Source organism: Cheilinus undulatus, linkage group 9, assembly GCF_018320785.1.
Source record: "Cheilinus undulatus linkage group 9, ASM1832078v1, whole genome shotgun sequence".
NCBI classification, from domain to species: domain Eukaryota; kingdom Metazoa; phylum Chordata; class Actinopteri; order Labriformes; family Labridae; genus Cheilinus; species Cheilinus undulatus.
In genome coordinates, this window is record NC_054873.1 from 407,064 (window position 1) to 423,381 (window position 16,318).

Here is a 16,318-nt window from a genome sequence, read left to right on the forward strand (position 1 = left end):
CTACCATGGTTATTATATTGATTATAGATCAATTACTAATCAATACTACCATGGTTATTATATTGATTATAGATCAATCACTAACTCTAATACTACCATGGTTATTATATTGATTATAGATCAATCACTAACTCTAATACTACCATGGTTATTATATTGATTATAGATCAATCACTAACTCTAATACTACCATGGTTATTATATTGATTATAGATCAATCACTAACACTAAGACTACCATGGTTATTATATTGATTATAGATCAATCACTAACTCTAATACTACCATGGTTATTATATTGATTATAGATCAATCACTAACTCTAATACTACCATGGTTATTATATTGATTATAGATCAATCACTAATCAATACTACCATGGTTATTATATTGATTATAGATCAATCACTAACTCTAATACTACCATGGTTATTATATTGATTATAGATCAATCACTAACTCTAATATTACCATGGTTATTATATTGATTATAGATCAATCACTAGCTCTAATACTACCATGGTTATTATATTGATTATAGATCAATCACTAGCTCTAATACTACCATGGTTATTATATTGATTATAGTTGTATTGTATGCTAGCATTGCCATCGTTAGCACCAGTGCTTACCCTGCTAACATGCTAATGCCTACCTTGTCCTGAGGGTCCATCAGGATTTCAGTGGATTTCAGGAAGAATGTCAAGGATGAACATCCTGTCTGACAGCGAGCCAACACAACCACCACCTTCACACACAACCACCACCTTCACACACCTACAGAGGCACAGCTCTCTGCCCCTAATAAAACTGGTTCTCAACCTGAGTCCCAGACCCTCTTGGGGGTCCAGAGGTTTCAGGGGTCTGTCTGCCGTCCTATAAAGTAAAAACCAGGAGAATCACGTGAAGGGTTCAGACGTTTGGCTGGTCCTGTGTGGATATGGCCGTTCAGACGGTTAAAGTGATGCTTGTTCAGGATATCAGCCTTTTCTCCAGAGGGTCCTGGGGGGCCTCAGCTCTTCTGTTTGGGAACCCCTGCTTTAGAATACGACCAACAGGAGGCGCTATTCTCTGATGTCGCTGTAATCATGACAGCTTTAGACTTTCATAGACACTTGTTTGGACCAAATACTGAAGATTGACAGTTTTAATGCCCCACACACACACACACACACACACACACACACAGACGTTGTGTTCATGGAGGACAGTGGAGGCTCGTTTAGAGACAATAACAGCTGTTTTTTGTTGTTGCTTCTGTTTTCAGACTCGTCTGATCCCTCCATTGGTCCTCCACCCTTCACTGAAGACTCAGATCTCACAGAGACCATACACACAGGAGATGGGCCCAGGTCCACAACCAGAGTCCATCCATCACCAAGAACCTCCACCTTGGGACTTCAACCCTCGATACCCAACTCCACCTCAGAACTACAACCACTGATACCCACTTCAGCCACCGAAGTACATCTGCCCATACCGAACTCCACCTCCAGACTCCATCCATCGCCAAAAGCCTCCACCTTGGGACTTCAACCATCAACACAGGAATCCACCTCCAGACTCCACCCATCAATACCTGACTCAACCTCTGCACTGCACCTGTCAACAAGAGCCTCCACCTCAAGACCCCACCAATCAATACCCAGCTCTACCTCGGAATTCCACCAATCAGCATCAGAATCTACCTTAGGGCTCCACCCATCAACACCTGACGTAGTATCACCAAACCTGAACGGCGTCAGCAGAGCTCCACCCTCCTTACTCTCTGAGGCGCCATCAGAGAGCAGCCATGTTGTCTCCTCCACCCAGACCTCCACCATAGTTGACCAATCAGAGAGGACAACCAGGACTGAGGAAGCATCAAGCTCCTCCTCCACATCCTCAAACACAGGTGGAGTTTACAGGACACCGTTAACACCTACTGCTGAGCCCACCTCCATCCCAGTGACACCCACAGATCCTCCATCCACGCCTCAGACTCCACCTCTGACTGCAGAAACATCCCAGTACGCCTCCTCCACCCAGGCTACAGAACACTCCTCCTACACCGCCGTCAGTGAGGCGGCATCTACTTCTCCGTCAGCCGAGGAGACTTTTACAGGAGGAGTCAACACCTCCTCCTCCACAGCCCTAACCACTGCTCAGATAAACAAAATCACACCCTCTACACCTGTGAAAAACACAACCACACCTTCTACACCTGTGAAAAACACAACCACACCTTCTACACCTGTGAAAAACACAACCACACCCTCTACACCTGTGAAAAACACAACCACACCTTCTACACCTGTGAAAAACACAACCACACCTTCTACACCTGTGAAAAACACAACTACACCTTCTACACCTGTGAAAAACACAACTACACCTTCTACACCTGTGAAAAACACAACTACGCCTTCTACACCTGTGAAAAACACAACCACACCTTCTACACCAGCTTCACCCACTGAGATAAGAACCAAAACAACCACAGCTGTAGGGACCAACCCTGCTCCAATGACAGTCATGGTGGCTGTCCCCACCTCTACAGCTCCAACTACTGGTCGGATAAACTCAACCACTCCAACATCATCCATCAATCCTACAACTACTCCTACTAAAGTACATCCACCCACTGAACCTAGAACCAAAACAACCACAGACCTGGAGACCAAACCTGCTCCGACAGCCCCACCAGGAATTCAGACAAACACAACTACACCTGCACCATCTATCACACCAACAACCAGACCGACTGCTTTACCATCAGCCTCTGATACAGAAGCCAAAACAACCTCAGTATTTGCCTCCGCCCCCGCTCCAACCACAACTAACCGTGCTCCAACCACAACTAACCGTGCTCCAACCACGACCAACCCCACTCAAACCACAACTAACCGTGCTCCAACCACAACTAACCGTGCTCCAACCACGACCAACCCCACTCCAACCACAACTAACCGTGCTCCAACCACAACTAACCGTGCTCCAACCACGACCAACCCCACTCCAACCACAACTAACCGTGCTCCAACCACGACCAACCCCACTCCAACCACAACTAACCGTGCTCCAACCACAACTAACCGTGCTCCAACCACGACCAACCCCGCTCCAACCACAACTAACCGTGCTCCAACCACAACTAACCGTGCTCCAACCACGACCAACCCCGCTCCAACCACAACTAACCCGGCTCCAACCACAACTAACCCCGCTCCAACCACAACTAACCCCGCTCCAACCACAACTAACCGTGCTCCAACCACAACTAACCCCGCTCCAACCACAACTAACCCCGCTCCAACCACAACTAACCCCTCTCCAATCACAACTAACCGTGCTCCAACCACGACTAACCCCACTCCAACCACGACTAACCATGCTCCAACCACAACTAACCCGGCTCCAACCACAACTAACCGTGCTCCAACCACGACTAACCCCACTCCAACCACGACTAACCATGCTCCAACCACGACTAACCCCACTCCAACCACGACTAACCATGCTCCAACCACGACCAACCCCGCTCCGACCATGAAAAACCCCGCTCCAACCACAACAATCCCCACTCCAACCACGACCATCCCCGCTCTAACCACGACCAACCCCATTCCAACCACGACCATCCCCGTTCCAACCACGACCATCCCCGCTCTAACCATGACCAACCCCGTTCCAACCACGACCATCCCCGCTCTAACCACGACCAACCCCATTCCAACCACGACCATCCCTGTTCCAACCACGACCATCCCCGCTCTAACCATGACCAACCCCGTTCCAACCACGACCATCCCCGCTCTAACCACGACCAACCCCATTCCAACCACGACCATCCCTGTTCCAACCACGACCATCCCTGCTCCAACCACAATGGTTCCTGCTCTAAACACCACTGTAACAACAACCATCCAAGCCTCCATCAGTACATCACCACCTGCAGCTACTACCACCAGAACAACCTCAACTGCTCCCCCAGATACCACCTCACCTGAAGCCTCCACCACAGCTGTGAGTACACCTGGGTCTCCACTCTGACGTTATGACTTTTGCCCAGTGTTAGCCATGGGGAGGGTTTTTTTTGCCATTAAGCAGGAAGTAGTTTGTATCAGAAGGTAAAGTGGTTGAACAGTGGTTATAGGATTTTGAAATTTGGAACACTTACTCAGCATGCCAGGACCTACAGAGAAAACCCTTTTGGAGCCATATGGCCAAATAAACAGGAAGTTTACCATTTTAAGATGCAGGTTAAAAAAAAAGTAGTCATTTCCATAGATTGTTCCAAGATTAACTCTTCTAAGGGGGTTCAGAGGATCTGCATGAATTTTGGTCTGCTGCTAGAGACCATCATGGAAAAGAGCTAATTGGCTCATGTATGAAACTCAAAGGGCGTGGCCACAGCAGCTCTTTAAAGATTCATGTCTTACCCTGGAAGAACGTGGAACTTTTTAAAAAAAAAGTCAATCCAGCCCACTCTAAATCTGGTGTAGCTCTAGTAAAAAGACATTTCTTCAGCTTGTGCACAGGACCAAAGGGTGGGGTGGTGACGGGCTGTCAAATTTTATTGGTTGCCATTAAACAGGAAGTGGTTCACTACTTAACCTGAACATTTCTACCGTGTGGAGAGTCTGGGTGTTGTCCCGTCCATGCATGCGCTCTCTCCGGGTACCCAGCTTCCTCCCACAGACCAAAGACAGGCTTGTCAGGCCCTAGGTGTGAGAATTTCTCTGTGTGTCAGCCCTGTGATTGGCTGGCGACCAGTCCAGGATAAGTGGTCTAGAACATGGACTCATCAACATGTAATCATGAGTAGACCTCCTACTGTCATAGACTTACAGACCTTTAGAGTCTTGGCCGCCCCTCCAATATGGCGTCCTCGTAGAAATATCACTTGTGTGAACAGTAGAGGCCCAGGTGTCATCTATGTGTATATATACCTGTTGTGACATCACTTCCTGTTTCAGGTGCGATCCACTGCATCTCCTCGCTGCTCCATGAACATCACAGAGACCAGCTCGAGCTCAGAGTCAGCCGTGGTCAGGTTCAGTACCGCCGCGCTCTCCTGTAACTTCACCATGCTCACTGATGACCCCAATACTGGCCCCGCCCACTGTGACCACACCCAACATGAACCCGATGTAGAGTCCAAGACAGAGTTCAGGTGTCTGATCTCTGGTCTGATACCTGGGAGGATCCACAGAATCACAGTGATGGCGAGGAAGGACGGAGAGATGAGCAGCGTGACCATACGAACAGGTCAGAACACGCAGAGTAAGACGCTACAGTCCTTTAGCTGACAGCAAGCTCAAAGCAGAGGTAGGAACATTGGTGAAGCTGGGGATGTTGGGGGCTTTTCCCTCCAACAGTAGGGCGTAGTTGGCAACTTTTTAATCATAGGGTTGATCTGGCGAGGAGTGAGGGTTCCCTCACCTGTCGCCCCTGCCTACGTGACCCACGTGACCCACGTGAGCAAAGCCCGCATGAAGGTTTAAGGACAGTCTGTCGTAGGCTGAAGGAAAGCAGGCGTGAAAATGGCGGGGTGGTTGTACTTTTTGACAACTTAGTGAGGAAGTCAACAAACTAAAACTATTCAGAGGTAGAGTCAGAGAGGCCGCCATGACCTGAGCTCTCTAACAATGGTCTCCACACACACACATACACACACAGACACACACACACACACACAGACTCAGATTTCCGTCCTGTGATTGTTTGCGTGCAGCAGCAGGATGCAGAGCTGTGTTTGTGAAAGACAGCCAAGAGAGAAAGGAGGAGCTGATGGAAGACTGAAACTAAAACTGGGTTATATAATCTATACCTGTTTATCTCTGTGAAGATGGATGCTCGTGTTTTCAGCTTGTAATGTCAAGGGAAGTGACCATATTTGGACATGAAGGAGGGGCTGGAGAGAATGTCCTGTCCATCCTCCCCCTGGTGGTGATTTGGTCACTCAGGTCTCTAGAATAGATCCTAGAGACCAAAAGGCCATCTTTGAGCAGTAATCTCAGAACTGATGGTCCATCTTCATGGGGTCATTTTCACCGTGTTTCCAAGAAAAGACACACCGACGCCCTCCTCTGAAGGTGTTCACCACATCTAACCAAACAGGTCTAAAACTTCAGGGTCACGACTCAGCGGCTATCGCTATTCTGTTTAAAGGCAGCGTAAGCACCACCCTTCATTTATGTTCTCATGCCTGTTCCGCAGCTCCATCATCCGTCCTTGGCCTGCAGGTGGCGTCCTCCTCTCACAGTCTGGGCGTGTCCTGGCGAGACGGTCCTGGCAGAGTGGAGCGGTTCAGGATTCTGCTGATGGATCAGGGCGGCGTTCTGCTGAAGAACATCACCGTCCCAAAGACAAAGAGGTGGGCTCAGCTGGACCATCTGCTGCCTGGGACCTCGTACAACGTCACCGTGGTTACGGAGGCGGTGGGCCTGCAGAGCTCCACCTCCACACAGGCTGTCACAGGTGGGTTTATTTACATCATCATCTTTAGAGGCAGAGGATGGAATGTTTTATGAGCTTTGATGACATCATCTTTAAGGCAGAGGATGGAATGTTTTATGAGCTTTGATGACATCATCATTAGAGGCAGAGGATGGAATGTTTTATGAGCTTTGATGACATCATCATTAGAGGCAGAGGATGGAATGTTTTATGAGCCTTGATGACATCATCATTATAGGCAGAGGATGGAATGTTTTATGAGCCTTGATGACATCATCATTATAGGCAGAGGATGGAATGTTTTATGAGCCTTGATGACATCATCATTATAGGCAGAGGATGGAATGTTTTATGAGCTTTGATGACATCATCATTATAGGCAGAGGATGGAATGTTTTATGAGCCTTGATGACATCATCATTATAGGCAGAGGATGGAATGTTTTATGAGCCTTGATGACATCATCATTATAGGCAGAGGATGGAATGTTTTATGAGCCTTGATGACATCATCATTATAGGCAGAGGATGGAATGTTTTATGAGCTTTGATGACATCATCATTATAGGCAGAGGATGGAATGTTTTATGAGCCTTGATGACATCATCATTATAGGCAGAGGATGGAATGTTTTATTAGCTTGTTGTATGGGCTCTGCCGACATCATTATAAAAATGCTAAGGATGGAATGTTCATAAAGCTGGGGATGTTGGGCTCTTTCTATCTCCATATTTTTTCAGAGGGCCGTTCTTGTCAACCCCGTAGACAGATCTGGTGAGGAGCGAGGCTTTCTTCTGTAAACACTGTGAACAATGTTGGATTGGTTCTTTTATTGGTTGATGTTTTTTCTGTTTCACCTGTCCACCTGTTAACATTCTTCATTCTCTGACCCCGCCCCTTCAGTCCCTATGGCTGTCACTCAGCTGACCCTCGACCACGGTGACAGCTCACACAGTCTGCAGGCTTCCTGGGTGTCACCTGAGGGGGGGGTGGAGCTCTACCTGCTGACCCTGTCGGCCCAGGGATCACGCCCTCGGGAGCGCCACCTCCCTCCAAACATCACCGAGCACCTGTTTGGTGGTCTGGTACCTGGACGCAAGTACCAGCTCAGGGTGATGACATCATCAGGAGGGCAGAGCACAGAGACCATGACCAGCAGCAGAACAGGTACAGGACCGGGCGTTTTCAATACTATTAATCCTCTATGATAACATCAAAACTCATAAAGTTTAAGCCCCTCCTCCTTCTGTTTCAGTACCTGAGCAGGTGTCTGCTCTCTCTGTGTTTTCATCTGGTGTGGGCGGGGCTCTGATGGTCAGCTGGTCGCCCCCCAGAGGAGACTGGGAGAACTACAGTGTACTGCTGAAGAACGGCTCAGAGGTCCTGATGAACCGGACCGTCGGTAAATTCAGTACTGGGACAATATTCTCTGGCCTCGCTCTGCTGCCAGGTCGACTTTACCAGGCTGAGGTCACCACGCACAGCGGCATTCTGGGTAACACGGCGTCCTGTGAGGGACGACTGGGTCAGTTCATGTTTACCTGTTTTTTTTTTAATAGAATGTATGACGTTCAAATGCTCTCTTTATCTGAGTGTTATCAATAAAACAGATGTTTGAAATAAAACAGACTTAATAAAATCATGAATATATAAAATCTAACACTGATAAACTGTGTTCCTTTAGCACCCAGCACCGTCCAGCAGCTGAAGGTCCGCCGTGCTGAAGAGACCGCTCTGAGCGTGCTCTGGAATCGACCCCGTGGGGAGTGGGACAGTTTCACTGTGGCCCTCAGACAGGCCAACCCCCCTGCCCTGCTGACTCAGCGGGTCTTAACCTGGGAGGCCACGGACTGCACCTTCAACCTCCTCACACCAGGACGCCTGTACACCATCACAGTGACAACCATCAGTGGCAACATGAGCAGCTCCGCCTCCGTGACAGCACGCACAGGTATGTCATAAAAAAAACCACTCTCGGACTAACCTTAGATCAACCAAGAAAGACCTGAGGGGGCTTGGTACCCTCTTCCTGTCCTCGTGGTTTATCTTGGAACCATTTGCTGTCCTGGTTTATCTTGGTACCCTGTTACTGGCCTCCTGGTAATTCTTGGTACCCTCTTTCTGGCCTCCTTGTTTTATCTTAGTACCCTCTGCCTGTCCTGGTATATTTTTGTACCCCCTTGCTGTCCTGGGTTATCTTGGTACCCTCTTGCTGTCCTGGTGTATCTTGGTACCCACTTGCTGTCCTGGTTTATCTTGGTACCCTCTTGCTGTCCTGGTTTATCTTTGTACCCTCTTGCTGTCCTGGTTTATCTTGGTACCCTCTTGCTGTCCTGGTTTATCTTTGTACCCTCTTGCTGTCCTCCTGCTTTATCTTTGTACCCTCTTGCTGTCCTCCTAGTTTATCTTGGTATCCTCTTGCTAACCTGGTTTATCTTGGTACCCTCTTGCTGTCCTGGTGTATCTTGGTACCCTCTTGCTGGCCTCCTGGTATTTCTTGGGACCCTCTTTCTGGGCTCCTTGTTTTATCTTGGTACGCTCTTCCTGGCCTTCTGGTATATCTTGGTACCCTCTTGCTGTCCTCCTGTTTATCTTGGTATCCTCTTGCTGTCCTCCTGTTTATCTTGGTACCCTCTTGCTATACTGGTTTATGTTGGTACCCTCTTGCTTTCCGGGTTTATGTTGGCACCCTCTGCCTGTCCTGGTATATTTTTGTACCCCCTTGCTGTCCTGGTTTATCTTGGTACCCTCTTGCTGTTCTTGTGGTTTATCTTGGTACCCTCTTGCTGTCCTGGTATATTTTTGTACCCCTTGCTGTCCTGGTTTATCTTGGTACCTTCTTGCTGTTCTCCTGGTTTATCTTTGTACCCTCTTGCTGTCCTTGTGGTGTATCTTGGTACCCTCTTGCTGTCCTCCTGGTTTTTCTTGGTACCCTCTTTCTGGGCTCCTTGTTTTATCTTTGTACCCTCTTGCTGTCCTCCTGGTTTTTCTTGGTACCCTCTTTCTGGGCTCCTTGTTTTATCTTTGTACCCTCTTGCTGTCCTTGTGGTGTATCTTGGTACCCTCTTTCTGGGCTCCTTGTTTTTCTTGGTATCCTCTTGTTGTCCTGGTTTATCTTGGTACCCTCTTGCTGTCCTCGTGGTGTATCTTGGTACCCTCTTGCTGTCCTGGTTTATCTTGGTACCCTCTTGCTGTCCTCGTGGTTTATCTTGGTACCCTCTTGCTGGCCTCCTGGTTTATCTTGGTACCCTCTTGCTGTCCTGGTTTATCTTGTTACCCTCTTGCTGGCCTCCTGCTTTATCTTGGTACCCTCTTGCTGTCCCGGTTTATCTTGGTACCCTCTTTCTGGGCTCCTTGTTTTATCTTTGTACCCTCTTGCTGTCCTTGTGGTGTATCTTGGTACCCTCTTGCTGTCCTCCTGGTTTTTCTTGGTACCCTCTTGCTGTCCTGGTTTATCTTGGTACCCTCTTGCTGTCCTCGTGGTTTATCTTGGTACCCTCTTGCTGGCCTCCTGCTTTATCTTGGTACCCTCTTGCTGTCCTGGTTTATCTTGGTACCCTCTTGTTGTTCTCGTGGTTTATCTTGATACCCTCTTGCTGTACTCCTGGTTTATCTTTGTACCCTCTTGCTGTCCTGGTTTATCTTGGTACCCTCTTGCTGGCCTCCTGGTGTATCTTGGTACCCTCTTGCTGTTGTGGTTTATCTTAGTACCCTCTTGCTGTCCTGAATTATCTTGGTACCCTCTTGCTGTCCTGAATTATCTTGGTACCCTCTTGCTGTCCTGGTGTATCTTGGTACCCTCTTGCTGTCCTGGTTTATGTTGGTACCCTCTGCCTGTCCTGGTATATTTTTGTACCCCCTGGCTGTCCTTGTGTATCTTGGTACCCTCTTGCTGTCCTGGTTTATCTTGGTACCCTCTTGCTGTCCTCGTGGTTTATCTTGGTACCCTCTTGCTGGCCTCCTGGTTTATCTTGGTACCCTCTTGCTGTCCTGGTTTATCTTGGTACCCTCTTGCTGGCCTCCTGCTTTATCTTGGTACCCTCTTGCTGTCCCAGTTTATCTTGGTACCCTCTTTCTGGGCTCCTTGTTTTATCTTTGTACCCTCTTGCTGTCCTTGTGGTTGATCTTGGTACCCTCTTGCTGTCCTCCTGGTTTTTCTTTGGACCCCCTTGCTGTCCTGGTTTATCTTGGTACCCTCTTGCTGTCCTCCTGCTTTATCTTGGTACCCTCTTGCTGTCCTGGTTTATCTTGGTACCCTCTTGCTGTTCTCGTGGTTTATCTTGATACCCTCTTGCTGTACTCCTGGTTTATCTTTGTACCCTCTTGCTGTCCTGGTTTATCTTGGTACCCTCTTGCTGGCCTCCTGGTGTATCTTGGTACCCTCTTGCTGTCGTGGTTTATCTTGGTACCCTCTTGCTGTCCTGAATTATCTTGGTACCCTCTTGCTGTCCTGAATTATCTTGGTACCCTCTTGCTGTCCTGGTGTATCTTAGTACCCTCTTGCTGTCCTGGTTTATGTTGGTACCCTCTGCCTGTCCTGGTATATTTTTGTACCCCCTTGCTGTCCTTGTGTATCTTGGTACCCTCTTGCTGTCCTGGTTTATCTTGGTACCCTCTTGCTGTCCTCCTGCTTTATCTTGGTACCCTCTTGCTGTCCTCCTGCTTTATCTTGGTACCCTCTTGCTGTCCTGGTTTATCTTGGTACCCTCTTGCTGTCCTCGTGGTTTATCTTGGTACCCTCTTGCTGGCCTCCTGGTTTATCTTGGTACCCTCTTGCTGTCCTGGTTTATCTTGGTACCCTCTTGCTGGCCTCCTGCTTTATCTTGGTACCCTCTTGCTGTCCCGGTTTATCTTGGTACCCTCTTTCTGGGCTCCTTGTTTTATCTTTGTACCCTCTTGCTGTCCTTGTGGTGTATCTTGGTACCCTCTTGCTGTCCTCCTGGTTTTTCTTGGTACCCTCTTGCTGTCCTGGTTTATCTTGGTACCCTCTTGCTGTCCTCCTGCTTTATCTTGGTACCCTCTTGCTGGCCTCCTGCTTTATCTTGGTACCCTCTTGCTGTCCTGGTTTATCTTGGTACCCTCTTGCTGTTCTCGTGGTTTATCTTGATACCCTCTTGCTGTACTCCTGGTTTATCTTTGTACCCTCTTGCTGTCCTGGTTTATCTTGGTACCCTCTTGCTGGCCTCCTGGTGTATCTTGGTACCCTCTTGCTGTCGTGGTTTATCTTATTACCCTCTTGCTGTCCTGAATTATCTTGGTACCCTCTTGCTGTCCTGAATTATCTTGGTACCCTCTTGCTGTCCTGGTGTATCTTGGTACCCTCTTGCTGTCCTGGTTTATGTTGGTACCCTCTGCCTGTCCTGGTATATTTTTGTAGCCCCTTGCTGTCCTTGTGTATCTTGGTACCCTCTTGCTGTCCTGGTTTATCTTGGTACCCTCTTGCTGTCCTCGTGGTTTATCTTGGTACCCTCTTGCTGTCCTGGTGTATCTTGGTACCCGCTTGCTGACAGGGGTTTATGTTGGCACCCTCTGCCTGTCCTGGTATATTTTTGTACCCCCTTGCTGTCCTGGTTTATCTTGGTACCCTCTTGCTATCCTGGTAAATCTTGGTACCCTCTTGCTGGCCTCCTGGCTTATCTTGGTACCCTCTTGCTGTCCTGGTTTATCTTGGTACCCTCTTGCTGGCCTCCTGGTATATCTTGGTACCCTCTTGCTGGCCTCCTGGTTTATGTTGGCACCCTCTGCCTGTCCTGGTCTATCTTGGTACCCTCTGCTGGCCTCCTGGTTTATCTTGGTACCCTCTTGCTGTCCTGGTGTATCTTGGTTCCCTCTTGCTGTCCTGGTTTATGTTGGTACCCTCTGCCTGTCCTGGTATATTTTTGTACCCCCTTGCTGTCCTGGTAGATCTTGGTACCCTCTTGCTGGCCTGGTTTATCTTGGTACCCTCTTGCTGTCCTCGTGGTTTATCTTGGTACCCACTTGCTGTACTCCTGGTTTATCTTGGTACCATCTTGCTGTCCTCCTGGTTTTTCTTGGTACCCTCTTGCTGTCCTGGTTTATCTTGGTACCCTCTTGCTGTCCTCGTGGTTTATCTTGGTACCCACTTGCTGTACTCCTGGTTTATCTTGGTACCGTCTTGCTGTCCTCCTGCTTTTTCTTGGTACCCTCTTGCTGTCCTGGTTTATCTTGGTACCCTCTTGCTGTCCTCCTGCTTTATCTTGGTACCCTCTTGCTGTCCTGGTTTATCTTGGTACCCTCTTGCTGTCCTCCTGGTTTATCTTGGTACCCTCTTGCTGTCCTCCTGCTTTATCTTGGTACCCTCTTGCTGGCCTCCTGGTTTATCTTGGTACCCTCTTGCTGGCCTCCTGGTTTATCTTGGTACCCTCTTGCTGTCCTGGTTTATCTTGTTACCCCCTTTGCTGTCCTGGTAGATCTTGGTACCCTTTTGTTGTCCTGGTAGATCTTGGTACCCTCTTGCTGTCCTGGTAGATCTTGGTACCCTTTTGTTGTCCTGGTAGATCTTGGTACCCTCTTGTTGTCCTGGTAGATCTTGGTACCCTCTTGCTGTCCTGGTAGATCTTGGTACCCTCTTGTTGTCCTGGTTGATCTTGGTACCCTCTTGCTGTCCTCGTGGTTTATCTTGGTACTCTCTTGCTGTCCTGGTTTATCTTGGTACCCTCTTGCTGTCCTCGTGGTTTATCTTGGTACCCTCTTGCTGTCCTGGTAGATCTTGGTACCCTCTTGCTGTCCTGGTAGATCTTGGTTCCCCTTTTGCTGTCCTGGTAGATCTTGGTACCCTCTTGCTGTCTTGGTAGATCTTGGTACCCTCTTGTTGTCCTGGTAGATCTTGGTACCCTCTTGCTGTCCTGGTAGATCTTGGTACCCTCTTGTTGTCCTGGTTGATCTTGGTACCCTCTTGCTGTCCTCGTGGTTTATCTTGGTACTCTCTTGCTGTCCTGGTTTATCTTGGTACCCTCTTGCTGTCCTCGTGGTTTATCTTGGTACCCTCTTGCTGTCCTGGTAGATCTTGGTACCCTCTTGCTGTCCTGGTAGATCTTGGTTCCCCTTTTGCTGTCCTGGTAGATCTTGGTACCCTCTTGCTGTCCTGGTAGATCTTGGTACCCTCTTGTTGTCCTGGTAGATCTTGGTACCCTCTTGCTGTCCTGTTATCTTCCTTGTCTTCCCCTTGTTTCTCTCTACAGCTCCGGCTCAGGTGGGCGGGCTCCAGGTGTCTAATGGCGGCAGCACTGACAGTCTGACGGTGGTTTGGGATCGAGTATCTGGAGAGGTGGACTCGTACAGCGTCCAACTGGTCCATGACAGCAGCGTCATCAAGAACCAGAGTCTGACACCAGACACCACCAGCATCCGATTCACAGGCCTACGACCCGGGGCCCTGTACGGGGTGGTAGTGACTACGATCAGAGGAGGCCACGCCTCCACACAGAGCATCACCAAGGGACGGACAGGTAACATCACCTGACATGATCAATCATTTAACGGGCCCAACTGTAGCCCCTGAGGGTCTAAGGTCCTGGTTTTATACCCACCATCATCAGCTCTTATGTCCAGGTGATAAACCAGACCTTCAGGTGTGTTCATGTCTGTCTGAATATGTATGCTCTGATGTAGAACACATGAAGTCCTGGATTTAAACCGATCTTCTGTGATCCTTTCAAAGATCTGGATTTGTTGTGTTCTGGATTGTTCTGGATTCTGCTGTGGATTTAGTCTCTCTGTATCTGGGCCGGTCTAAGTCTTTATTAGTCAGTCCTGAGGTGGTAAACCTGTTTGTTCTTCTACATCGTACGTTCATGAAGCTCTAATGGCGTGCAGCAGTGTCCCTGACCCAGACCCAGACCCAGACCCAGTCCCAGTCCCAGTCCAAGTGTGGATCCCCTGGCAGACCTCCATGTTGGTGGGGAGCGGCATATTGTTGAAAAGCAGGAATCTGTCAGGAATGTTCCGGAAGTGTGGACAAAGCAGACATCCCTCCTGGATGTGAGTCTTCTTTGTTGAACAGGAAGTGGTCTGTAAAGTCTGCTTCAGTGACTCGGAGGATTTCAGATCAAAGACAGGAAGAGGAAGAGCGAGTCACGCTCATCACGGAGGAGAAAAATTCAATCGTCTCTGAAGAATCTCAAGAACACAAAAGTGAACTCAGAGTTTAATGAGCCCGCTAACATCCAAACTAAGGCTGGCCCTGAACCGGGGTAGGGCTAAACTGGACCGTAGACCAGGTCCCCTCACTGACCATGTCTCTGAATGATGTTCAGGAATGTTCTGTCAGGTGTTTTTCTGCTGCTCCACTTCCAGATAGATCTTTACATTCCCATAGAGCAGCGTTACTCAAACAAAGAGACAAATTATTCAAAAATACCTTAAATAGAGCCACAACCTAAGAGCTGAAACTGGTGAGAATGGGTTAAAGTGGCAATAAAGATGAGCACAAGTGGTAAAATGGTCCAAGAGCGGCAGAGAAGTGGCAAAAAAATGGGTGAAAGTTGGCATAAATGGTGAGAAAAAGCAGCAAAATGGATTAAAAATTAATTCAAGTGGTAAAAACAGAGCAAAGCAAAAAGGATAAAAGGTGCAAACACTGGTTGAAAATGGCAACAATGGGGAGAAAAAGTGTCAAAATGGTCAAAAAAGGTAAAAATGTGGCAAAATATGAGTGACTCAGATGGGCAAGAGTGGCAAAAATGGAAAAAGGCAGCTTAAAAGGGTGAGAAGAGGCAAAACATTACAAAAAAGTGGAAAAAAAAAATAGCATAAAGCAGGACAAAAATGGCAAAAACTGGCAACAAGTTGCAGAAGACTTAGGCTGAAACTCAGGCTTAAAAAGCTGTAAAGGAAAAAAGATGTAAAGTAGCAAAAAGGAGGAAAAATTGTAAATAAGGGCAATGGAAATATACGAACACAAATAAAGGTTGAATATTTAAGCCAGCTGTACAAGAGTGGGGAACAAAATCATCAAGAGCCACAGATCATCATTAAAGAGCCACAAATCATCATTAAAGAGCCACAAATCATCATTAAAGAGCCACAAATCATCATTAAAGAGCCACAGATCATCACTACAGAGCCACAAATCATCACTACAGAGCCACAAATCATCATTAAAGAGCCACAGATCATCACTACAGAGCCACAAATCATCACTACAGAGCCACAGATCATCATTACAGAGCCACAGATCATCACTACAGAGCCACAAATCATCACTACAGAGCCACAGATCATCATTACAGAGCCACAAATCATCACTACAGAGCCACAGATCATCATTAAAGAGCCACAGATCATCACTACAGAGCCACAAATCATCACTACAGAGCCACAGATCATCATTACAGAGCCACAGATCATCACTACAGAGCCACAGATCATCATTACAGAGCCACAGATCATCACTACAGAGCCACAGATCATCACTACAGAGCCACAGATCATCACTACAGAGCCACAGATCATCATTAAAGAGCCACAGATCATCATTAAAGAGCCACAGATCATCACTACAGAGCCACAGATCATCATTAAAGAGCCACAGATCATCATTACAGAGCCACAGATCATCATTACAGAGCCACAGATCATCATTACAGAGCCACAGATCATCACTACAGAGCCACAGATCATCACTACAGAGCCACAGATCATCATTAAAGAGCCACAAATCATCATTAAAGAGCCACAAATCATTAAAGAGCCAAAAATCATCATTAAAGAGCCACAAATCATCACTACAGAGCCACAAATCATCACTACAGAGCCACAGATCATCATTAAAGAGCCACAAATCATCATTAAAGAGCCACAAATCATTAAAGAGCCAAAAATCATCATTAAAGAGCCACAAATCATCATTAAAGAGCC

At 47.7% G+C, this 16,318-nt stretch overlaps 1 protein-coding gene across 1 annotated transcript in view; it reads left to right on the top strand.

The window, feature by feature from the left end:
• Positions 1-16,318, top strand: part of LOC121515576 (receptor-type tyrosine-protein phosphatase beta-like) — a 72,922-nt gene that overhangs the window by 5,010 nt on the left and 51,594 nt on the right. Inside the window, exons 2-8 of the mRNA XM_041796407.1 lie at positions 1,267-4,004; positions 4,958-5,249; positions 6,201-6,461; positions 7,343-7,606; positions 7,695-7,964; positions 8,124-8,390; positions 13,642-13,908. Of these exons, the coding sequence (XP_041652341.1) occupies positions 1,267-4,004; positions 4,958-5,249; positions 6,201-6,461; positions 7,343-7,606; positions 7,695-7,964; positions 8,124-8,390; positions 13,642-13,908 (4,359 nt within the window). The remainder of the gene's footprint in view (positions 1-1,266; positions 4,005-4,957; positions 5,250-6,200; positions 6,462-7,342; positions 7,607-7,694; positions 7,965-8,123; positions 8,391-13,641; positions 13,909-16,318) is intronic.